This window comes from Falco rusticolus, chromosome Z (assembly GCF_015220075.1).
Source record: "Falco rusticolus isolate bFalRus1 chromosome Z, bFalRus1.pri, whole genome shotgun sequence".
Lineage (NCBI taxonomy): Eukaryota > Metazoa > Chordata > Aves > Falconiformes > Falconidae > Falco > Falco rusticolus.
The window spans coordinates 41,619,887-41,645,660 of NC_051210.1; the positions used below are offsets into that span (position 1 = coordinate 41,619,887).

At 39.7% G+C, this 25,774-nt stretch overlaps 1 protein-coding gene across 1 annotated transcript in view; it reads right to left on the reverse strand.

Moving 5' to 3' along the window:
* The window catches only part of NTRK2 (neurotrophic receptor tyrosine kinase 2), a 208,486-nt gene that overhangs the window by 175,633 nt on the left and 7,079 nt on the right, over nucleotides 1-25,774 (reverse strand). The window contains exons 2-5 of the mRNA XM_037374196.1: nucleotides 15,768-15,842; nucleotides 15,460-15,531; nucleotides 8,464-8,532; nucleotides 4,603-4,757 (exon numbers count right to left, since the gene is read on the reverse strand). Of these exons, the coding sequence (XP_037230093.1) occupies nucleotides 4,603-4,757; nucleotides 8,464-8,532; nucleotides 15,460-15,531; nucleotides 15,768-15,842 (371 nt within the window). The remainder of the gene's footprint in view (nucleotides 1-4,602; nucleotides 4,758-8,463; nucleotides 8,533-15,459; nucleotides 15,532-15,767; nucleotides 15,843-25,774) is intronic.

The following is a 25,774-nucleotide window of genomic DNA, read 5'->3' on the forward strand; positions in this document are numbered from 1 at the left end:
GAAGCCAGGCCTCTCCCAAAGACACCACAAGTAAAAAGACTTGGAGTATCAGTAAGTTCAACAATAGCAGCTGAGTAACTGAATGCCTACCAGAAGGAGCAACCAATACCTTAATAACCTGTCCCAAAGACATGGTCTTGCCTCCTTGGCATTCACTGAGCTCCAGGTGATCTGCAAGCTGATGGACTTTGGAGTGACCTTACCCCAGGCATAGGACATGCCTTGCTTCCAAGGGCTTAATACACTGCTGGCAATTGCCACCAGAGCTCACAGAAGCAGCAATAAGAACAAAGTGCTTACTTATTTAGCTCTCCTTGGTTTTCTAATGCTATTTATCAGACAGAAACAACAAAAAATAAAGACGATGGCTTAAGTGGTGATGCTGTCCACATTGTATAAACAGCCAGCAAATGCCGTAAAGATGGCAAAACTCAACACCACCATTCCCCTCCACAGAATGCTCCACTACTACTACTGCGGTAGATGCAACTTAAAAACCTTTGACATAGTAATTAAGCATGAATTTAAAAGTTAAAAGAACCTGAAAATTTTCATCATACATAAATACATTTCAAATGCAGTTGAAAAAATAATTCTGCAAACAACATAACTGATTGACACTTCTGATATTGCAGCTGGAAAGGATCTAGATAGTAAGCACGCCTGACTTTAAACCTCAAGAAAAGAAATCACAGAGTTGATGGCATCTAAATTTCAACCAACCTTTAATCAGCACATTAATAAACACTTCCACCATATAAACATTAAGTACCGCAGAACTTTGCTAATTTTCACATCAATTATCTACGAACCAAAGTCTTATGATCAAGAAACCACAGCGTTCTCTTCCCAGTAAGACGTTTATTAACAGCACACAGTAGCAAAATGCCCTGCTACCAAGAGATTAACCACATACTGTACAGGCCACTTCTTATAATATTATGAAGAAATTAATAACACCTACACACAAAGGAGAGAGCGTGTTTGCTTAGTTCCTAGACTGAAAAAAATTAACAAACCAGAGGGATGGGATGAAACCATTTCATTAGCAGAGAAAATTACAAAATGTTTTATTAACAAAATGCAAAGGCCTGCATGCCCCAAAATTTCTCCTGACATCAAAAGGAGCTTAAAAGGTCATGTAGTTCACAGGAAACAAAGTTCACATATGTAAAAAGCTGAATTATTCTTCTACTTCAGTTCTACTAATTAGCCTCTCAGAAAGTTCTGGAAATGAAATAAACCAGCTTCATCAGTGGACGGTTTTTTTAATTGCCTTGTCTTTTAAACACAGAAAAAGATCTGCAGAGCTACCGAAAGCAAGAGACACACATTAGATCTTTCAGGTGTCTTCTAGAACACAGCCCATCATGGTGGTGCAGTTCTCCCCGTTCTCTAGGCTGCTCTACAACCCTGGGAGCTGCTGACCAGGCCTCATTGCGCCTTAAGTGATGGGTTGGCACTTTATCACCCCTTGACCGTACCGATCACTCTCACTCAGCTAAGGCAGAGAATGGCAGAATGGCACTGTCTGTACCGGAGCAGGGAATGAGAATGCAGACAATCAGTTATTCCCTGACAACCCCAGAATGCTCCTGCCCAGACTGTAGCCTGAGTGATAACCCCAGTGGAACAACATTGTTCTTGGAATTTTTGAAAAGTTACCAACTCAGTTTGCGGCCGAGATGGAAATTTACTGATGACTAAAGCCAATCAATTCACAGCCTTATAAACAGGGGTCCTAAAGTGAGACCCTTCTGAGCTCTCCTAGACCACAGCTGCAACCAGCATCTTCCTCTGAGCGGGACACCGCTCAGAGCTCGCAAACCCCTATGTCTGTGATGCTCAGAGGACCACTGCAGAAAGCCAGTGACGGGGCCTGGGCTGATACCCTCAAGGCTCAACCTTTTGACCACTGAGGAATGCAAAAGGCATTAGGTATGAATTTTAACTTGTATACCTTTGCCATAATATGCATTGCAAGCTTGAAGTAGGTAGGTTATTTTTGTGATTTAAAACAAATCTTATTGATTTGCTTTGCTCCTAAAATCCTATGGATAATCTTCAATTGTGAAAAAATTCTCTCTCTCCTCCTCCATCCCCTCCATCCCCCCCCGCCCACCCCCCCTACTCCCCCCCCTTAGATACAAATCATTGTCCAATTCTGAGACTCGGACTGAACTTAGCCGCGCCTAAACTCTGTAAGAGTTTAAAAAGCAAAGAGGTCCACTCTAAAACTTGTGACTCAATGGAAGGATCTCCTTTACCCTTCTATGCCTTTGATCTTTAAAAACTATTTCCAGCTCTATTCTGACATGATTTCAATTCAATTTATATCTATGCATTTACTTCATATATAATAAGTAACAGAGTGAACACTGCCATCAAATCTTGTGCAATCACATTTCCACAAATTCATGCTAAACCTATTTCACTCATGCTCTTTGATGGTAATTCTTTAAGCGACCTGACCTAAACCACTCCTTTTGCAACACCCATGCTCACCAAGACAGTCATTCCCCTTCACCTGGGATTCTCTGTTCTGTGCCTAAGATAAGGCTGTGTTGTCATCTTTTTTAAAAACCTATGCCCTGCATTGGTTCTTTTGGAAAAAGGTACATCAAGGGGAAAGACTCACTAAAAGAAAAGAAAAAAAAAAACAACCCTAACCCAATTATGTAAAGTTTTGTGATATTTGGACCCTGTAAAATAACATAAACTAACAAAGTTTCGTGATACTTGGATCCTATAAACTCACATAAACTAACATAGATCAAGTTTTGTGATATTTGGACCCTCTAAACTAACATAAATAATGTGCAGGCATGTGCGGACATCCACACAGATCTTCAGCAAAATGCACGTTTCCCATATGCAAATTCCACATACTGCAAATTCCAATCTGAATGCTGCACATATTCACCTTTTCTCCTCCTCTTCCTCCTCTAGTTGGAAGTACCACCTTCCCTTGTTACGGCAAGCATTTTAGTCCAGATATGCCCACAGGATGTGTGGATGTATGCCCACAGGATGTACACACATGCACGTACACATCATCAAGAGTCAGAGACAAGTCTGTTGTGACTACAGATAGTCAAGAACTCAGAAGAATGAAATAACGTCTCATTAGTTTAATTCTAGGTATTTAACATCACAAGTTTTCAAAGGAAAATCCCAGTTACCTAGTACCTTCTCAATGTGCCAGCCAAGAATGGTACAAAAGGCTATGCTGGAGTTCCTGGTTTGTACTTACTGATCTCAGTGCATCAGGTGACCCTTCCACACCCAGCAAAATAATCTTCCATCCAGCTGGAGCAGACAGCTGGGGCCATTTAGCTCAGTCTGGTATCATCCCCCACTTCAGGTTAATCAGATCCTGCAGCTCACACAGGTTGGGGTTTTATTTGGTCACACCAGACACCAGCATCATTTTTATTATGAATACACCACGATCCCTAGCTCCAGCAGGAAGCTGGACACAAGACCAACAGCATGATACATGGCCATAAAACATTACTGCCATTAAACACCACACATGTTGGGTCTGCAGCAGGTCTCCTCCATGGCTGCTCCTTGCTGGCAGCTGCTATCAGAGTGTTTCGCAGCCTCCGTATAGACAGTGGAGAAAAGGACACTCAACAAGCAAAGGTGGAAGGAGAAAATGTATCGGTTTGTGTTCCTCCTGCCATCCACCTTCAGTTATAGCTTTCCCAGTCCAAATCAGCCCTCCATGAGGATACCCTTGCTCCCTTTCCTTTTTGCCTGCCTGCTGCTGGGCACCTCAGCTCCCCACTCTGCAAAGGAAACTCCAGACTCCAGCAGGTCTCACGTCATGTCAGAAACAGCCAGCTTCTGTCACTCGTACACAGAGGATGAAAAATCTCTTCAACTGGCAGGTGAAACCTTTCACCAGCTGTCCCAGGACCATATACAGGCATCAAACATATATACAAAAAAATTAGGGAGATAGCCTTATTGTTACATCATTTTCCCACTGTCTCCAGATCCATAAAAAACTAAAGCAATATGCTGCAAAATGATACAAAAATAAGGTTGTTATGACTCTTTTGCATAGCCTTTAAAAATCAAGTCAGATGAGTTTTACCTATGTGAAGAACAGAGCTACTGCTAATTTGTCTCTGTTAGCAGGAAGTTCTGAATTTTCTTCCTATGGTCCTACCACTAGGGTTAGTATTTTTTAAATAAAAGAAAGATTTCATTAACAATAAACACCTGGGAAAAAAAATTCAAGGGAGTAAAATTTTGTGTCTATTGAGCTTCAAATCACAACTGTTTCATTTTACAAAGGAACATGCATTTTATATAATTCTTGTGAGTTTTCTAGAATGTGTCTTGTTTTCCTGCACTTGAATAATGGTACATTCTTAAAGAATCAAGGAAAACAAAAATAACCCAAAACGTCATGTGAGGCTCCCAGAATTATTCCATGTGTGGTGAAAGACCACTAAGTGGTTAATATCTCCACTGAAACATTTTCCTTTAGCAGTACTGTTGTCATCCTGAAAGGTATCTTGTAAAAAAACACGTTTGTTTTTCCTGCTTCACAATAATTTAGCAGCAAGTTTATGTTAAGGGTATTACCGCAGTTTGGGACCTTCATATCCAGCAAGGTTGTCCTCTTGTTGTTGTCATCTGTGCAATATAAATCCTGAGTTTCTGTGTAAAACTTGGTCTCTTGGAATTTCTTGATCCACATAATTTCACAGGAACACTTAAACGGATTGTCCACCAGTATCCTATAGCAAAAAAACCCAATTTATTTAGAATGCAGAATGTATCATGCATATAGAAAAACATGGTGGCAGGGGGACTCCAAACACTCAGCTGCATACAAGTAGAAGTTGAACCCTTTAGTTAAGAAGAAGGAATGCAACTTTTAGTAACCTCAATACAACGCAAGCTGCAAGCAGATAACCATTCCCATGTAGAGAGTGAAGCTCTCCTTGCACCAGGAATCCAGACTGTCATAGATTGGAGACACTAAAACAGCAGGCTCAACTACTATATCCAATTCACCAGTGTAAATCAGGAGCACATGGACAACTGGGCTTTCCATCAAGTTCCATCTTATTTCATAAGAGTCAAGCAGAGATAGTAATTCCTCCCTTCTACACTTGACTCTGTTCAGCTACCTCAGAGAGATCATACTAGAAATGGTTTACTGCTGTGAGGTAGTAAATTCTTCATAGAATCAAACAGTCACGGATTATAAGCACACTATAACAAACTCCAATCATAAAAAAACCCTTCAAAATTCATCCACGACAGCACTCTAGAAAATCTCACAGTAAAGTCTTAGGTAACGTCATTAAAAAAAAATAAAGAAAATGGAAAAAACGGCCCTGAAACAGAACTACACCACCTAGCTATACAGTATGCTGCATGGATTTTAAACCACAGGTTAACAAACTTACCAAATTCTAGTTTTAAAATTCAACGAAACTACACAACAACGTAATGCAATAATACCCAAGTAAAATATGAACAGAAACATGCCAATGTCTAAGTAAGAAGTGACCCAGCATTACTTTTTTCTCTTACAGGCATAAATGAGATCCAATAAAGCATGTGCAAGTGACTGTTCAAGGCATCTCATTACAAGAACAATTGTTCTTAACAAAATTTCATGGGTATTTTTGATGTACAGAAATCAGGTTGCTCACAGAATCTATGTTCATAAATGCCTCCTGAGGATATGAAGTGTGCAAATCAGGAAAAACTCAGCTTATGAAAGCTGTAACCTGTTCCCCCAAAAGCCACCCGTAGCTCTTTGAGGATTAACAGCTGTAGGGATCATTCTTGCAACTCTCTGAAGGAGCAATCTGTATTCACAGAAGTAATCTGTTGGACTTTTAACACCACCACAGAATTGCTTGTGCAAGACACAGAATATGAACATTAGGATCCCTTGGGTCAAAACCTACAGCATTCATTTCCAAAACCAGCAGGATTTAGTTCCCATCTCCTGTTTCATCATATAAGCTCCCTGTAACAGAGAAATTTGCCTTGATCAGTGGCTGAGCAGTCCTTTTCTTCCACTGTTTTATTTTGTGTCACACACACCAAGGGAGTTAGGCACATCACAGGCAGGATGCTGGATTGAGTCATGATGGCCCTCCACATACACTTGTGTGAAAGAAAGTATTATGACCTAGTAAGAGCAAATTACAAGTCTTTATCTTGTTCACTGTAACTTTACAGCTGCAGCTACAATTTGTTCTAAAAGAAGCAGCCTTTCAAAGTGGCATCTCCTTCTCTACATGCCTGGTGAATATCTCCTACTTCACCCTATCCTGAACTTTTCATCCCTTTATGTTTTAATTTACAAGAGTGCTAACAACAGGACACTTGTTCGTCAGATTTAGAGGAAGTTCCTCAGAAGCCTTTTATGGCACCAGTCTCCTCTCTGATTCCCCTTCCAAGACCCGTCTTTCTGATACTCCACCTATGTATTCTAGCCACTTACCAACAGAATTATTCCATTTTATCACTGTTTTTTCTCTCTTCAAGCTCTGATTTTTCCCCTCTGGTTTCTTTCCCTCGCTTCCCCCACGCCTGTTTACCTCACTTCATTGCCGTCTCTACTCGCATAACTTTAGTTCTTCTATCCCTACACTCCAACTGTTTCCCAAGCCCACGACACTCCACCTCAATTTTGTATCCACCCCTCCCTCCCTCCCTCTCTCTCAACCTGTCCCTCATCACACATTGCCTCCATACCTCAAATACCACTCAGTGTAACCTTCACACCATCCATTTTTCCCATGTCTGCCTCACTCCCAGTATCCTTCCCCCGCTTTTACTACCAGAACACTGTACGGGCACTGTTTAACTTGTATTAAAAACATGAATATATTCACTCCTGATTCACATCAGCCAGTTGTTTTGCCTCTAAGTGCTATTTCTTTGCTTCATTAAACTTCATTTCCATAATTCTTGTCACGTATTTGTAACATTTGATTCTCTCTGTCCCAAATCCTTTTGTATTTATGTTTCTGCCCAGGAGCAAACCAATTTCTTGAGAAACATTAGCAACACACACTGTTCCCCTTCAAAATGTTTGTAAGCACTCACTCTATCCATGGCCAAAAAGCTGTTCACCTGAGATGGACAGATTCAAGACTGACTTGATTTCTCCTTCCAAATAAGCATGTTACTGGCAGCAGACAAACTCCAAGAAACTGGGAGCAGAGTATGCCTTCAAAACTGCAGTTATTTCCTTTTTTGCATGCTTCCTGAAGCATGCTCACACTTAAATTTGCAGCCTGGGGACAGGGGCAAAAATTAGTCCATTTCTCCAGTAACAGCTCAGAAAAAAATTGGAGAACCTCAAGCTTAACACTGTGCACCAGTCTGAGTCCTGTACCTATTTTTTTGAGGTCACAACTACAAAATATAGAACCTACAGCCAAGTACACACTAACAATGGCTTTTTCACAGGGACCAGATACAGCCAATGAAGAAACAGGGACTTCAGAACCAACACATCTATGCAGGGCATACAGCAGCTAGCCAGTCTCTCCATCGGAGTGCTCAGCAACCGCCAAGTTATGAAAGAAAATTCCAGTGAGCAATGTTCCCTGGGCTGTAAAGAAAATGATTATACCAACTTAATCATCAACAAAACATACCTAAGGGGCATAACCTCTTTCTGTGGCACTGGGATTTTCTTTTCTCATTTCTCACATATCAAAGTTTACCCGAAAAGGTTGGAGATTGGAAGGCTGGTGTTGCAATACTGGGATCAGCATTTTGGACAACTTCTGACTGTGCTATGAGGTACTGGAGAGCAATCTCCCCCTCCTCCGCAGCCCCTGCCCTCCCAAAGCTCCTGCAGGCCTTCTGTAGTCCCACATATTAGCAAAGAATGCACAAGATGACCAAAATTTTGCAATGTATACTAATACAGAAATTTTGCTTGATGGAACAGATGATAAAATGCAGTATTGAAACAATCAGCAAATACATGTTTAACAATGCTTCATTACCAAATGACTATATAAAGCACAATGTAACTCAAAGAATTTGAGAAAATAAAAATATTCTTCAATAGCCCACCATAAGCATAGCAGCTGCAGGGCCAATATAAGAATACGAGAGACAGGCTTCATTTGAAGATCTGTAGAAGGTTGTATTTTCACTAGATCACATACTTAATACAAACACCAGTTTTGTGTTAAGTCATCTCAGAATAAAATATTTTAAAGCTGAAGGGAAGAGGCTATTTTGACCTCTACATTGTTTTAAAAGATATACTTGACCTTCTTGAAGCCCTGGAATTAAAGTTTCTCTGCATTTAAGCACTTAGCATTGCTGCATTCTTTGGATCAGAATTTCATTTCTAACCATCAGTGGACCTCTACCTTCAACAGAACAAACTTCAAAGTCTTGTTCTTCCATTCCAGCCAAAAATAAGCTTTATTTTAAGAAATGACAACTTACAGATCAGACAAACCCAGATGGCGAAAAGGCTTCTTGGACAAACTTGAGAGTTTGTTTCTGGATAAATTGCTGTGGAAAAAGAAAGATTGAACGAATTAGAATTGCTTCTTCTTGCACTGAAATAGTTTGCGTCTCTTAAAAAAACATTAAGAACTCAAACCAGCTCTAAAAAGCCCTTATTCTTTTGACTTCCATTGTAAAGAAATGGTGCTCAGCTTTGGTTTATGATTTGATGGGTTTCAAGGGTTTGAATCCAGTCTGCATATAAAGTCAAAGACACTCAAAATCAAACTCAGCGAGGATCAGTATTTTCACTTTTAGCACTTCTGTTCATTGCAGAAAAGCAGCAGATTTAATTGTGTTTCAAAAGTATTTTGTAAAGTCCAGGTGTTAATTACATGCTCAATTTATTCATAAGTGAAATGGGTGGATCCCTTTCTTTGATGCTGCACCAAACTCTGTACTCACATAAGCCCTCTTTGCATGCTAGCACACATCCACATCAGAGCCTTTTAGTTATTCTTTTCAAATTGCATATACAATATGCACCCACGTGGAAGATCAAAAGGAAAACTGTAAAATGCCTATATTAGGCTTTTTTATGTCAATTAAGCATTTATGGTTTCCAGTGGTAATTAAGTGAAAGGTCCTCTCCCATTACGCGGAGCAAAGAAATGTTCACCTGCATCAGAAATACTCCTCCCCTCCCAGACTGACAAAATTGCCTTCTCCACCCCAAAGTGAAATAATGCTGCTTTTATACAGTCTTACCAGTCCACCAGTTAAAAAGATAGTGAGAGCAGTAAACTGTGTAACTGCCAGCATACAGTGCAAATCAATGTGATGAGCCAAAATACCACCAGTTTCATGCAGTATTATAGAGGTGCCACAGGGGCTCTACAGTTAAAGTTGGATTGCATTTAAAACCAGGGATTAAATATCTTTTTTTTTTTTCCCCACTCTGACTAAAGAACACAGTGTTTACTTCCCGAACTTTCAATCCTTGATCTCCAAGGACAAGATAATTTTCAGAGAAATTACAAGTTGGTTCTTCCACAAATGCTTAGAAGAGAATCTTTAAGAGATTTTATTTCCTGTACTTCCTTCTTGATGCCTTCTGGCAAACAACAGCCTGAAGTTTATAAATTGACTGGTCCTGATGTGTCAGAACAAAACAGATGAGCCACTGTTACATTAGTCAGGTGAACTGGACTTCCCTGTGGTAGGTGCTGGTGGAAACATCTCATGGACCCTGATCAGATATATCAAAATAAAAGTACAATTTGCACCCAGGACGGAAGTCATGTTTAAGTAAAAACTGACACTATGATTTTTTCCCTAATACATATAAGCCATACGTTGGGAGGTTGAAAGGAAGAAGTTGAATCCTCTTAAGGACCTGGGCTTCCGTCTCCAGCACCAAGGCAATGTGAAGCACACCAAACTCCATCCCTTTTCACTTGCCATGTAGGAGGACCCCTCCAGTTCTGACATGGCCAAGCAACACATGAGCACATGCAGATGCCCCTGTGGTATTACAAAATGAGGCATGCACCTGCTTTTCTGACCTGTACATCAATTAAATCCCACCTTTCCCAAAAGACAACCAGATAAACAGCGGGCTTTACCTGCAGACAGGTGCCCATGCCACTCCCTACTCTAGTGGGAAGCAACATATTCCAGGTCATGTGATGGCCAGGTTTGACTCATGGTTTCCAGACAGCATAGGACCCTGCTCCTCCATATCAGGAGAACTCCCTAACCATCAGACAGTGGGTTCCTCACGGAAATCTTTGTCCAGCTGAGGCCATTTGATTTTGTGTGATCTTCCCTGGAAGCCTAATAGGACAGCCAGACTCCAACTCTGATTCCAGACAAAGGCAAATCAAAGGGGATTTGAAACCCTCTACCACCAACAACTTCTTAACAGTATCACAGTACAAATCTGAAAACGGACCACAAACATCTCACGTAAGACCCCAGCCATCCTCTGAGATAGTACTTCTCTCTTTTTCGTTTTAAGAAAGTAACACCTTTAAATAAAATTTTCAAGCCTATATTAAAAACATAAAGACTGATTCTGGGAGACACTTGACTATTAGCAACTCAGAATGGATGTAACAGCCCACCTACTTCATGCGCAGGACTGAAGTTCCAGCTTTCCTAAGGGTTTCCTCCTGGCTGCTTACATGTTTCCTTCCTCAGCTTACTCATGGTCATCTAACTCACACCATCTCTTTGTGAGGTGCTGAACTGCCTGCCTCAGAGCTATGAGCTCGATCAGACAACAGACTGCAAGAAGCAGGTGCTGCCATAGCCGTATCTTCTTGTCATTTAGCTTCAGGCCAGTCATTGCTTTTGGAGGATTATTGCAAACTTTAGGCAGCAGAATAGCCAAATTTACTGCCCAAATTTCACCAGGTATGTTACTTTCTGAACACTTTGTGCAGGTGCAGGTAGCAATGACTCCACGTGAGCCAGTGAAAAAATGGGACTGATAATTTAAATAAAACTATCAAAAGAACAGAGAGTCATTATCTTGTTTTTAACAACTCAAATTTTCAAAAACCAAAAGCACCCTGATAGTATTAATTATCTCTTCACATTTTTACCCATTGTGCTTGATATGCACCAGGAAAAGGAAGTAAGAACAGTAAGAGGAGTAATTAAAAATTCCTGTGCCTCTATTCTTGATCACGGGTTGAAACCTTTCAGTGCTTCCAAGACTGTAGCCTTTTCTCTCATGTAGTTTAGTGCTTTAAGGTTTTTCCAAGTTGACAAGTAATTCAACAGAAATTTTTCAGATCACTGTTACAGATTTATCACCTTAAACAATACTGTGACAGCAAATGTAGTTCTCATAAACTAGAGCACTTTATATTGTTTATAGGGATGCCTGCTGCAGTCTCTTTAATTCCTGTTAAGTGAAAAAATCACTACCAGGCTTATTCCAGAGTAATTAAGGACCACACTTCCACTTCCATGGAAAGACATTACATAAATTAGTTGCCCAATTCAACGACACATAAAAAGATCATGGCGAGCAGCCCCAAGAAGATCCATATTTTGGATATTTTATTCAAAAAACCCAAAAGTCTGGAGTACAGAGCCTGACTCCAAAGCTATACCTAAGGAGAAGACCCAAATTCAGTCCAAAGCGAGCCCATGATTTACATGCAAGTATCAAGCTCACCTTAAACTTGCTAGCCCTAATTCAGCTAAACGCAACCTGTGGCTATGTGAGAAATGCAAAAGCAGCCTGAGAAACTGCATAAATGCTCACATAGCTAGCAATATGGGCACAGCTCTACCACATATAGCACTCCTGGCAAGAAGAGGGAAGAAGGAAGAGGAGAGAACAGATCTAAGGAGAACTAGGGGAAAAGGTCAAGAAATGGCCATTTTGCTATGCTCAGCCTCTCTCCACTGCCTGCTATACCTATGGCTGGAGCCAGGCCAATGTGCAAGCAAGGGAAAATCTGTAGCAAGGTCTCAAATGGTTTCATTTGTCTGCCTTATCCCAAACCTGAACAGTGCAGAGATACAAACACATCTTAATACCTAGAGCTGTACATATTCTACACTCACAAATCTGTGGTTTAGCGATGCAATTATACACAGCCTGGCATATAACAGTAGCTATTTTTTAACATTTTTGGAAATAGCCACTTGCTGTGTCATGTATTTTTTTTTTGTTTAAAGGTACTAATGCTATAGCATGCATGTGTATCACACAGGTCTATTAAAATTACCATTAGCAGCAGATAATCTTAGAAATTACAGCACTACTAAACTAGGACTGTTTACTGGCTTGTTAAATACAACTGTTGACTAATTTGAGTCTAAGGTCAATAAGAATACCAGAATTAGATGAGCAAGCCTATTAATTACATTTTAGTAATATCTATTAGAGCATTTATTTTCCTGGGGTTTATGTTATTATTCAAATCTTCTCATTATACATAACTCTGGAAAGATATCTGGGCTACAGAAGTTTGGCCAAGAAGATAAGGTAATGATAAAAAAATGCTTAAGGAAATTTGTGTTAATGAGTTTCTTAAAATCTGATATTCTTGTATGATTCATAAAATACATATTATGTCTATATAGTAAAGCTCCTTAACTACATAAAAAAGATTTTTCATAGAAGATAAACTGTAATAATATCACTAGCAAAATTAAAACTTATACAGTAACATCAGTCTTCAGAAGTGTTTGGAGTTTCTGTTTTCTTTATGGGACAGTAACAAACTGTTGTTTCAAAGTAAAATGCAAGACTTCTAAAAGACCTGTACCCAGAGGTTACTCTTGCAAAGTGGAACTATTTCAGCTCTTAATACTTTTCACTGTCACAAGCACAACAGGAGCTGCACTTCATTCCCAGTGCAGTCAACAGTTTTATTGCTGATGACAACAAGCAGTGATTCACTAGGACTTTCAGAAATATTTCAGTGTGCATCAAGACCTGCCAGAGAAAATAAACATATGTTGTTGGGGTTTTTTTCAGGGATAATAGATCAGCCTCAGCAAAAAATGCCTGCATACTTAACTACTTTGTCATGTACATATAGAGGAGGTGGTGCCACTTAGTATCTTCCATCTTATCTGGGCTTATCCTTAATCCTGTGTCTGTTAACATTACTAAATCCCCACAAAAAGAAAAAACAATATGAAACTGGATAAGCTTTTGGTCCATAATGTAAGTATTGTGGATCAGGATTCCATGTACATCAACCAAACAGATGTCAGTCAGCCTAATTCAACAAGCAGCTTCATGAACTACAGATCTAGTAAAGCCTGCTTACCAACAGATCCATATTCCACGTTTGACTGTGTCTTCCTGCTGAAACTCTTCCCTTGGCTGAAGTATTTTAAGGACATCTTGTCCACATGGGTTCTGTAGTGCCTAGCAGGTCATACAGACACAGTGATACTTTTCCCCTTAAGTGGGTAATCTAGTAGGGTCTCCCTGTTCTGTCCAATGGTCAGTTTTCAGAAAACCTGTTTACCTGTATCAGTTTTGGTTAGAAGAATCACCTGGGACAGAGACACTTCATGACTGCATGAAACCCATTTCCCTAAGGAAACAGGAAAAAAAGCCTATCAAGAGGATCCCACCAATTGTCTCAGTTATCTTTTTCCATGTCTACTTGCCCATACAGCTAGGAAGATCTTCCAAACATCTATTTACCCTGCTTCAGTCAGCCTCTGAGCCTCCTTAAATTATTTGCTTTACAAGCTCCTTGTAGCTCTGTCGCTCTTCTCTGTAATAGCTTCCAAGATGGGTAGATTCAGTGTCCTAATCTATATATAGCATTCCGATAGATGCCTTCCCAGCAGCTCAAGTAACAGGGAAGCGGTATAAAAATCTAACACAAAATTCCTTTCGATCCCAGGATGAATTCGCTTTGCTCTGCTGCATTATATTGAGGTTCTGCCCCAGCACAGCCACTAGATCTTTCTGTGCAAATGTGCCTCTCAGCCAGTAAGTTCTTATTGCACATTTCCACAGCCAGCACATATGCACTTGGCTTTATGGAGTTTCATCTTTTACAACCATAGTTCACTGAGAAATTGTTACACAAGTAAACACACAAATTCAGACTAGAAGACACCTCCCTTATATCACTACCTGATGATATTAAAAGCTCTTTACTTTTTTAATGACTATATGAAGTAATATGTAAGCCTAATAGGCTGACAAGATCTTGTTCACACTCTGCCAGTGATTGTTCCACATCAAGGAGAGCAGTTACTGTTTAGGCAGATACAGACATTCATGTCCACTTCCTTACATGAATTAATTGCCATTCTTTGGAAAACACAGGTGCAGGAAATTATTAAATTTCATTAGCAAAGCAATCAGCCCTGCTCTCCGTTCAACTGTTCTTCCCTATTACAAGAAAGCATCTTCCAAGTCCAAGGCTTGGCCTTATGACTTCCCAGTCTCATTAGGACTTTAACAAAAGCAAGGAGTTAAGTGCTAAATATATCTAACAAGGATAGATGGGCTGAAACACACACCTGAATACTTGGCTAAACCAGGGCTCCTGTGAGGAACTGAGCCTCTCACATGATCTTAATGTTTTGTAGGGCTAGATCCATGGTTTTCCATGTAAGTAGCAAAGCGAGCTACTCCATTTCTGTCCCACCAAAAGACACTGCGGTCCTTCAGGGACGTGTACTTACGCTAAAAAGAAACAAAGCCTTTCATTTTAGCTGATTATTTTTCTTTCTACTTTTATAAATAACTTTGATCAGTTCAGCCTTTGCTAAATCTAAAATGTAAGTAATCTAGAAAAACACAGTCAAGAAGCTGCACAGACACAAACTCTGCCTCCTGAAGTTCATGAACCACAAATTGCATTTGGGTGTGAAAGTAACCTCATTCTTCTATTCTGCTTTGGGTGCATTAGTTCAAATCTTAAGTGACCTTCCAAAGTGTATCTTCTGATCATCCCCAGGACTTACGTGCATAGTCATGTCACAGTCTCTGGGCATATGCACTGGTGAAATTACATTAGATGCGCTCCATGCATGCACCTAACTGCACTGTAGCTGCTAAAACACATTCAGCCCATGGAATCAGATTAGAGCTACTCAAACCTGTCACTGAGTGTGGTGCATAATGTGGACATCACACCCTCGGCAACAGCTCACTCAGCTGACAGAGACACTCTGTGCTACTACTTACCACAGAAGACACAGCCAGAGTCCATTGTTAGGACCAGGACAATGAACCATGGTCTTTTTACCAACTCACATTATGTTCTTATGATCTGACAGTCCCCCACCATGCATGTCCTATGCTCTGCCAGTTCCTTACCATACATGTCTTATGTAGGGTCTATTAACAACAGAAGATCATTACAAATCTGTCTAGTTAAAACATTTTTAATGAAGTAAATGGTAAAAGAGAAAAATAAATTAACAATTACTTAAATTAATACAAATTGGGCCGTTTTGATTTAGAAGGCAGATGCTATTCTTACTCACATGTACTGTAGGTTGACGTTTTTCACAAATGCCTGACGGGACACAAATCTTAAGCCTGAATCCACCACGGTCCTGTGAAAATACATAAAAATCTTAGGATATTCGTTTAACTATAATGGAATTCTTAATTTATAATAATGGTTAAAGTAAGAGTGCAGATGAAATCTCAACAAGGCTGAACTGCAAGATTTACAACTATCCTCTGTAACACAAAAAGTCAGGCCTACACTCTGATGAGGCCTTTATATGCTTCTATAAAAGAAATGAAGAAAAAAAAGATTTATAAAATATACATCTCACATACTCACAGATTTTTAAGTCCAACATAAAATCCAACTTCATTGTCATTGATACTTTCTAAATTTCGCTGGTTTGCGATGTAACTGTTGAAAAAGCAAGACACAAAAAAGTATGAAAGTGGATCCTTCCATGGCTTTGACTGTTTAGAGTTGAAGCACTGATGTCAGAAAGACAGCAGTGATTGCTGACCTACTGCCATTAACACTAAGGTCTAGTTAGAGCATTTATAGAACAAAAGTGCTCCTTAAAATATTCCACATCATTTAAATGGTACTTTGTGGGACAGGGCTGGAGGAGAAACAGTTGGGTTTTACACAGGGGAAATGAAGCCTTGTTCATCAAGGAAGCAAGTCACCCTGAAGGCACAGTACATAAAGCTGTATTACAGTGTCATCACTTTCCAGGACTCGCTTCCCTACCTCATGGATTTTCACAATAGCAAAAGGGCCAACCTGAATGGTGGCAGTGGAGTTACCCCCATTTACAAGGAGGAGGGATCAGACTGCCCTAGCCTCTTCTCTCATGTTGATAACTTCATCACTTGTTAAACTGATTTTCTCCATGCCACAAAGTAGCTTCAGTTTTATCTGCAGCGTGTGGCAACGGGAAAACTGAGGAAATGGAGTCTGTACTTCATGATGTTACATACACAAGCAGAAATTAAGAGGAAATGTCACAGTAGACCAAAGCTGAGTCCACTCACATACCATGAATATCTGCCTGAATCCCAAAAGGATGCGGGCATGCAAGCCAGTCCTTTGTATTATGCTCATGTGAGAACTATGAATAACCAGTGACATCCCACAGACTTGAAATCAAAATGTGTTACAGGTAATGCATGGGATGATATATAATCTGTTACCTCTTCTGCAGCAAGAAGAAAAGTTTCACAATGCAAATCATGCATTCTTCTTCTAGGAAGAAGAAATCAGTAGAAACTGCAACTCAAGTAGTGTTATGAGCAGAAAAGTAAGCCTGATGTATGAGATGCCTTGCTAAAGAGTCCATGCACTTCAAAAGAGAACCCCAGTCCCAGAAAAACTTTAAAGAGATTGACCCATATTTTCATGAGAATCCAGAACTCCAGAACAAAGCTGCAAGTTTTCCTAAAAAGGAGTCTTTCTTTGCTAGAATAAAGTCTGTCTCCATTTTAAGCATTTTTATTATTAATATTATTTAAAGGGAAATCTGGTGAATTGGAAAGACAGTGTATTGAATTCCCAAAGGCAACCTATCTCAGCTGGTGTGTGGAAGAAATTCACTGTGTGCCCACATCCCAATAAAAGCTTGAGAATTGCATTTGGGCTCTCCTCCAAAGCTGCAAATCTGACTTGCACTATGCTCTTGCCAAGTACCAGGAAAAGTAAAGCTTCCCCTAATGGGATTCACTCTCTTGGGAAAAAGAAGGGCAGTAAAAAGACAATGTATGATGCTAGACAAAACACATTACTATAGCATCATATGACACCAACTGCTCTGTAGGACTTCTTAGGATAAGGTTAACACGGTGTACCCATTACAAGATAATAGTCCTTCATATTTTATGTTTCCTTCCTTGTTTTTTTAAGGCAATCTGATTTACTCTCTTGGGGTTTATTAATCTTTCGTTGTTGTTGTTGTGGTTGCTGTTTGGTAAATTTACATATTTTGCCAAGTAAAAGCAATGAAGTAGTTTACAAAAGACTGTCAATCCTTCCATTTGAGTGTCCTCCAAGTGAATGACCACACTTCCTCTGAACCTGCCCTGAAGAAGAACTCATGATTTAATTATCACCTTCTCTGTCACTTGGACCTATTAATACTAAAATAAAGTTATGCAAGACGTATGAAGATATGCAAGACGTATGAAGATACCTTCCTCATCCTGCCCTCAGTGTCCAACCAGACAGAGGTAGGGAAAACGTGGAAGAGCAGAAATTGAGGAAAATGGACAGAGAAAAACAGAGGAATAAGAGACTCAGAATAGTAAAAGAGAAGAAACTGAGCAATGACTTGTACTAGCTCAAGATTAAGCCATCAAAAAGCCTCTGACAAACACTGCCAGAATGCAGATCCATCACTTAAACACATTTATCACCCATCTAAATCTGACACTGCAATTTTAATCATAAAAACATTTAACCAGAACCTCCCACTAGAAGAAGTTCCATAACTTGACATAACTTATAGTGTTGCACAGAAATATATTGGTGTATTACATCCTGTGGTAAGCCTCAGCCACTGTAAAATAGCTTAGCTCTGCTGAAGTCAATGGAGCTACCACAGTTTATATCAGACGCAAATCTGAGTATGAGCACAAAATCTACATAAAAAAAAGATCAGTGTTGGCCCATTAGGGAACAAACCAAAAGGATGATATTTTGGAAGAAGTGACATGAATTTATGATCTTTTCTTTCCTTCTCTTACGGCATTCCTTAAAAGAAAAGTGAGGGGGGGCATACTTTACTCTTAGCTGCTGCTAGTTTCTTTATGGTGAATGATTTATGATTCCAGTTCCTAACAGAAAGACCCAAAAGAAACCACTGATTTTCCATAGCTATACCTTTGAGTAGGGACCTAGAAGAAATGGCTAAGTGCAACTAACTCAAAACAATAACTGCTCTGCAATGCATTTGTAAAAACACCCTCTGTACAAAACATGACAGTAAAGTGAATTTCATGCAGTTGGAAATCCTTGAAGAAATAGTGGACAGATGTAATTTACCATAAGCAGGTCATGTCCTCTTATGCTTAACAAGTCTGTTTTAAGTTAAGCCTCTGCAGCTATTTCATAGCAGTGAGAAAGAAAGGAGTGCAATGATGTAGCTATACACTGTAAGGGGATGTTGTTCTTTTTAATTTAGAGGGAGGTTTGCAATAAAACCTATCCCTAACTGAAGTCTATTTTTACCTTTTTCACAACTACTCTACCTTGATGTAACTTATCATCAAACATTAATACACTAAAAGCTCTGACTTGTGGTGGGAGACACTGAGAAATGTAATTTGTGTGCCTGGCCTTAAGAATATCCACCCTGTTCTTTAACTGAACATTTTTACTGTAGCACAGAAGAAAAACATCCTGACTCACGGCTGGCTGAAGTCACGTGAGGGGCTTGGAAGCTCCCGCTGCACACCACAGCAAAGTGTAGCAATGCCAAAACCTGGCTGGATAGCACCCAGTCACATCACACGTATCAGCTCACAAACACAGATTTCTGCCTACAATACTATTTGCTTGATTATACTATAGCATTCTGCCTCTCCTCCAGTGAGTCATCAGTAAACAATATTTGTTTTCAGATCTTTAATTTCATCTCCCCTTTGTAAACTACTGATTAATTCTGATAAAGGCATTCAAGAATCGCACACCTACTGACTGCACATTGCAATCTACGATAACATGCTCATCTCAGCACACTTCAGCAGCTACTGAATGTCACACACTCATACTTCACCACTTCTGCAACATTCTGGAAAGGATATTTAAAGATCCTATTGTAAGAGAGTGAACTCCTCCAAATAAGCTCTCCTTCAAGAAGGAGGTCTTCACTTCTGCTTGTTACACATGAAGGACTACAGTCCGTATAAGGTCAGTGAAGCAACCCCTGAACTGCAGCAGCATGAAGAGAAAGCAGATTCTGCTCTTTAAAGCAGTCTAGATTAATTTGTGCCTCAGTAGCTCAAAAGAGGATTTCACTCTAACTTTCAAATATTTCCCTTAACCTGAAAAAAAAAAAACCTGGTCAGCAGAAGTACACCTTCCTAACTTACTTCATTTACTTTATTTCCTCTGTATTAATGTATGTTAAGGTATACCACTCCATCTGGAGCTATAAAGACATGCTGGAAAACTAGAGCACACTTGTCTTAACAACATAGATGCAAGCAAATAACACTGTAATTCAGCTCCAGAAGTCTTTCTGTTGCCAGAAAACTCCCTTTATGGGAAACATATTTTTTTAACACTCCAAAAAAATAAATCAATTATATGTCTAGCTCTGAATCATACAGCTGGGAAAAATTTTTTAAAATTAATGAACATTCCCTGGTGAAATATTTCTGAACTTTGGGAAAACTTTATACTCTGAGTTATTTTTCCACTAAATCTTTAGGGAATAAGGCAGCATACTTCAGACATTGAACTGTGAGTAGATGAATTACCATTTAATGACAGGTCACGTATGTCCCTGGTCTACACTACTGTGAGAGCTACACGGTAACACTGACAATTAAAACACTGCCAAGTTCTCTAGGGCTGTATGTTCTTACAAACTCGAACGTCAGATCAGGTTAATCAAAAGGTATGCTAAAACTTTCAACATTTTCAACACACCTGGGCTGATTCATGGTTATGCATCAAAATCAAGCAACATTTGTAAGCTTGACACAATACTCGATGAAATTGGGCAGATTCAAATGAGTTTCACTTGCAACCCCTCTGAAAACAAATTTTAAATAATGCTCGAGGGGTGTGAACTCACATAGTTTGAAAACGAAGCATGGAGATACATAATGTTGCGTATCAGGAATGCCAGGTTTCAGACAGATGTAGGGACCTCTGCTCAACCAGGAAATCTTTCTACGTAGGACCAAGCTTCCCCTAGGAAGGAAACTCTTTAACAGCAAGCAAAGAGCATGATCTACATACCTACAAGTGGCAAGTTCCCTAAAAGTATACAGGCTTGCTCCAATTATTTTATTCTATTTTGCTGTCTCCATCTGGTACCATCAGTGTCAGATTTCACGAGGCCAATCTCAAGAAGAACTGCTGCTGCTAGAAGCATGCCATAATTTAGGAAAGAGGCAGTGTGTTGAGTTACTCCACGGTGGACTTACCTAGCACTGAACAATTTTACAAGCAGGTGCTCAACTCCTTGGTTGTCTGGTGTCTCCTGACAAGTTCTGAGCAAGTGCTGTCGTGGTATTATTTTTTTTAAACTGTGAATCATTCTTTATTTCACAAAGAGTGAAAAACTGATTGCCACTACCATAGGCTCCTTAAGTCATACTTCAGTTTTTTGGTTTTTTTCCCTCCCATTTATTTAACCATGAGTCAGAGAAGACTACAGGAGGTAGCTCTCCACGTGCCAGTACAGCAGCCCTGGAGCTGATATAATTAACTCTGGGATCTTTCTTCACAGCCACAGGCACGCACATTTTTTAAGTAAACCCTTCACTACGCATATCCCAAATTCAGGTAATGTGCTGTTCAGGGCAATGTGGAATTCAGCATCTCACAGCCAAGGTCACAGATCACCGTTACCTTCAAGAATTCCCTATTCTTGATGTGTGGCTGCATCAACTGCCAGGAAACAGTGGGGCTCAGGCATTCTGCTCTGTGCCAATATACTATCATTATCCAATTAGTAGTATCCAATTAGTAGCACACAGGTGTCATTGCAAATTGCTTCTCCAAAGCCATTATCCTGAACACTTAGTGCCAACGCACCAGCTTAAAGCAGGAGAAAGCAGGAATTCAGTGGAGATCCCAATCTTGTTTTGGCACTACAGGAGCAGATCCATACTCTTGCTTACGACTACAGCTCCCTGGGAAATGGAAAGCCCATGGTCTGCCAGACAACCTTAGCTCCCTGTTTACAGTATGCAATCATGAATGCAAAAGTAAAAATAAATGAACATGTCTGCAATGCAGAGTTTAAGGAAATGGTTACTATATTTAGAGGCAGGGAAAACGAAACATAATGCACCCTTGGGCTTACTTACGTTTCTAGTTTGGCTTTAAGGTGTTTGCACTAATATCTTCAAATAGCAGACTACCAAATCAAGCAAACTCTCAAGATGTTTCATGCAGCTTTCCAGATGTAAGAATCATGCCCTTGACGAGCTCCACCTTCAGCATTACTTTCCCAAAAATGCATGCAAAGCTTATTTAAGTATTTTCTCCGTTCAGAGACCTGTCCTCCCCCTTGAGCTCCTTGAAGTTTGTACATTTGATATTTCAACAAGACATCAATTTTTGACATTTCTCCAGAGGAGAACTGACAGCTACAGTCTAGCTTTTCCTTAGCAAAGATATTTTGGAAATATTTATTTTATTTTTTTTATATAGTCAGAAAGAAGTATCAGCTGGCCAGATAATAACCTATTTATTTTAAAAGGTATGTCTTAATCACTGACCTTATGCATATCTATAAAACACATTTAATCCACTGTGTATGAAATAATCTCTGCCAGCTGTTAGGAAGAAGTTTAAACTCCTGTACAGTCTCTTTATAGTATGTACACTAAAGACCGCACATTAAATTACACAAAAAAAGGAGAGTAGTGAATATGGCTTTTCATTAGCTCTCAGCAGAAAGCAGACAAAAGACTAATTAATTAATTATAATAATGATCCTAATAATTCTAATAATAATTATAATTATTATTTGGCTTGCAAGGACGAAAGAGCATCTCAAAGGAAAAAATAAATATAAATACATGTAACATTTCTTTCTCCTACAGAACCACCTAGTGCAGTTACTTTTCAAAGATTAGTAACACAACCACTCTTTTTCAGCATTTGCATACACCACCTCTGTAGCTGTCACTGTCCTTGACACAATTGGAAACAGCAGAACATCAGTTCCATAAGATTGCCTCTAACCATCCTTTATATGGATTTTTTTAGGTCCTTCAGTGAATCAAAACATTAAGGCATCTTGGTTAATGTCGAAACTAAATTCTCTTCTTACCAGGCACCCATGCTCATGCAGTGACTTTGTGGAAGGGATGTCTTAAAGTGAGTGTCCTGGTTTCAGCTGGGATAGGGTTAATTTTCTTCTCAGTAGCTGGTGCAACGCTGTGTTTTGGATTCAGTATGAGAATAATGTTGATAACACACAGATGGTTTTAGTTGCTGCTAAGTAGTGTTTATACTAAATCAAAGACTCTTCAGCTTCTCAGGCCCTGCCAGCGAGAGGGTGCAGAGGCACAAGAAACTGGGAAGGGACACAGCCAGGACAGCTGACCCAAATTGGCCAAAGGGATATTCCATACCATACAACGTCATACTGAGTATATATGCTGGGAGGAGTTGGCTGGGTAGGTGGATCGCTGCCTGGGGACTGGCTGGGCACTGGTCAGTGGGTGGTGAGCAACTGTACTGTGCATCACATGGGTTTTTTTCTTGAGTTTTATTTCCCTTTATCTTTTTGTTATCTCCCTTTCCAATAGTCATAGTTGTAGTAGTAGTAGTAGTAGTAGTAGTCACTTTATTGCAATTGTTAAACTGTTCTTATCTCAACCCACTGGTTTTACCTTTTCCCAAATCTCTTCCTTCCCACTGAGGGGCGGAGCAAGCAAGCAGCAAAGTGGTACTTACTTGCCAGCAGGGGTTAAACCATGACAGTGAGTTCCGCATCCTTCAAAGCTGGGTAAGCACTTGTTGACACAAGCCAGCGCTTCACAATGTTTTAAGTCTTTTTCCTATCTCCAGGTTTTGACACTTTCAGTATTCCCTGACTCTTTGACTCAGTGTAAGAAATTCCCTCTGAGTTTCCCTCTCAGGTCAGACTTCCCCCTACATATATTATTTCCACTGTTTGACATTAATACCTGGCTTTATTCAGTTTAACATTACTTGCTTTTGGAACATCAAATATTCTGTTCAATTTGCTCTGATATTCACTGGATCGTTGAGACATATGTCCGTAAGTGATACACTGTCCACTGCACGCAGTACACCTCATGCCAAATACAGAACTAAAGGTAGTACTTCCAAATGATGGAGTGAAACTGCAAAACTTGAAGCCATCTATCCATGAAAATCCATCTACATCCTGTTAATGCATCAAATTTGCTGAATAATTTGACTCTTGACATCTTAAACAATATTGCCCTTTCCATAAGCCAGCAAAATTTTTCTTTCTTCTGTTTTTATTTAAGCCTTTAGAGTCTACATATGGTCATGATCTCTTCCCTTTTTCTCTGCAATTATTGCATAGAAAACTCAATTGTTAGATGCTTCTCCATTCCTCAAAAGATACCATCTGCTGCTGTGGTTTACACTTGATTTCCTAGCCTCTTTCCCAAGACCTGTGAAACATCTTGTGTATCCCTCACCACACATCTGTGTATTCTCCAAGACATATCTTGTCTTTTAATGGAAGACATACATAAATACAACTTCACAGGTTATCAAATCATTCCAAAAGGGTTATACATTGTCTTTTTGACTTTCCATGATGTTGGCTCTCTTGATGTTTACCTCAGTCTTCTAGGCCCTGAACAGGTTGCTGCCTTATGTATGTTTATTATTTATATTTAACCAATGCCCTTTTCAGAGAGCATTTCCAGACCAAAAAAATTGCTTTTTTCCTGAAGTCTTTCAGAGGCGCTCTTCACTCTTCCACATTTACGTGCTTTTCACAGTTCCTTCTTTCACTTTCGTTTATAACAGTTATTTCTATTCTGTTCTTCATTCTGTATAGTCCATTTCTCCTCATTTTAATTGGCCAATCTTTTGAATTTATAACTTCTTCCATTAGTATTCCTAAAAAAGCTCCTCTTCTTCACTTGAAGAATCCTGTTCTTAAGTAGTTTCTTACCTGCACTGCATATATTAGCATAATGATGTGTTTATTACACTTTCTGCACATTTGTCCATAACCAGAGTATTTCTAATACGCACGCCACTTGCTGCCACTGTTTCCATAACCTTCCATGTTCCTGTACCTGGCCAGTCTGACTTTGGGAAAATTCTCTCTTGCAACGGTACACACCGACAAGCATCCTGTGTCTGTCTTTAAGGTTTCTCTTTGTATTTCTGTTCATTCTGCTGCCTGACATATATGAATTGACTCTTCTAGAGTGAGCTGAGCTTTACTTAAAACCTCCCTCACAGAACCTCCCTCATAGACATCTTTACTGTTATACTTCAGGAAAAAATATGCTCTTTTGTAAGCATTCACTTTCCATTTTACATAGTTTCAAGTCTTAGATCATCCTCTCTATCATTTTCCCTTCAAATTAAATTCTCACTCTGCAGGTACCTTTTTCATAAGGTGACATCTTTTGCTACAGTAGGCTTCAAACTTCTATACTATTTCTGCAAAGCTGCCTTCCCCTTTACCCACCACTATTTTCATAGCATTCTGCATTTACCTTTACAGCTATTGCCCCTGCCACTGCTTAGGAGTAGGGTAGTATTTTTCTCATCCATCAGCCTGCATATAGTTCCCTATAGTTTTCATGTCCACACCATACTGCTGCACATACCTTTCAGCACTCCTCCAAGCTACACAACCTGGCAGCATTCCCCCCACCCCAGGATGTGCGTGTTGAAGGTGTTCACCTGCAACTATACAAGATCAAGCAGACATCTTGATGATACTTCCAGCTGTTAGGACTCTCACCTCCTAAACCTTTCACTTCAGATGATACCCAGTGTGACACGCAAAACTGCTTCAAGTTAAACTGTTTGTTAGAAGTTGTAAGAATATGCAGAAGTGCTCTACAGAGGCCAAAAACTATGCATACAACCAGGCCAAGCAAACAGAAGGAACAACTGCCCTGTCTCCATGCAGAGACCCATGGAGGGTTGGGAGAAGCGTTCAGGGCAGGGAAGATGGACAGAGTCTTTCTTCCACCCACACCCACCTCCAGGACAAGTGGTATCTATTTCTGCAGCTGTGCCACCTAGGTCCATGTCCCCCAAATGAAACAAGCTCCATGCAGAAAACATGGTCCAGGATCTGCAGTGCTGTCTGGCACAGAAGTAGTATACAGCACTAATATTTTTCTATTTAGGTGCCTTGATGTCACATGGATTTGTGCTAACTCAAAATGTTTGTAGATTTATTTGAATCTAACCTGAAAAGTTTAACATCTTGTGTATATGTATAAATAAAGAGTGCAATACAGTCTTCAAAAGATAATTACATTGCTACCACTCTAAACTGTAAAATACTTCAGTATATGCCTAAGTATACTACATAGTTAGTCCCATGAAGACAACACAACTGCTCCCAGCAGAAAAGTACAGCATATGTGTTTAGCAGGTGAGGATCACGGTATGCATATTGTGTTCCA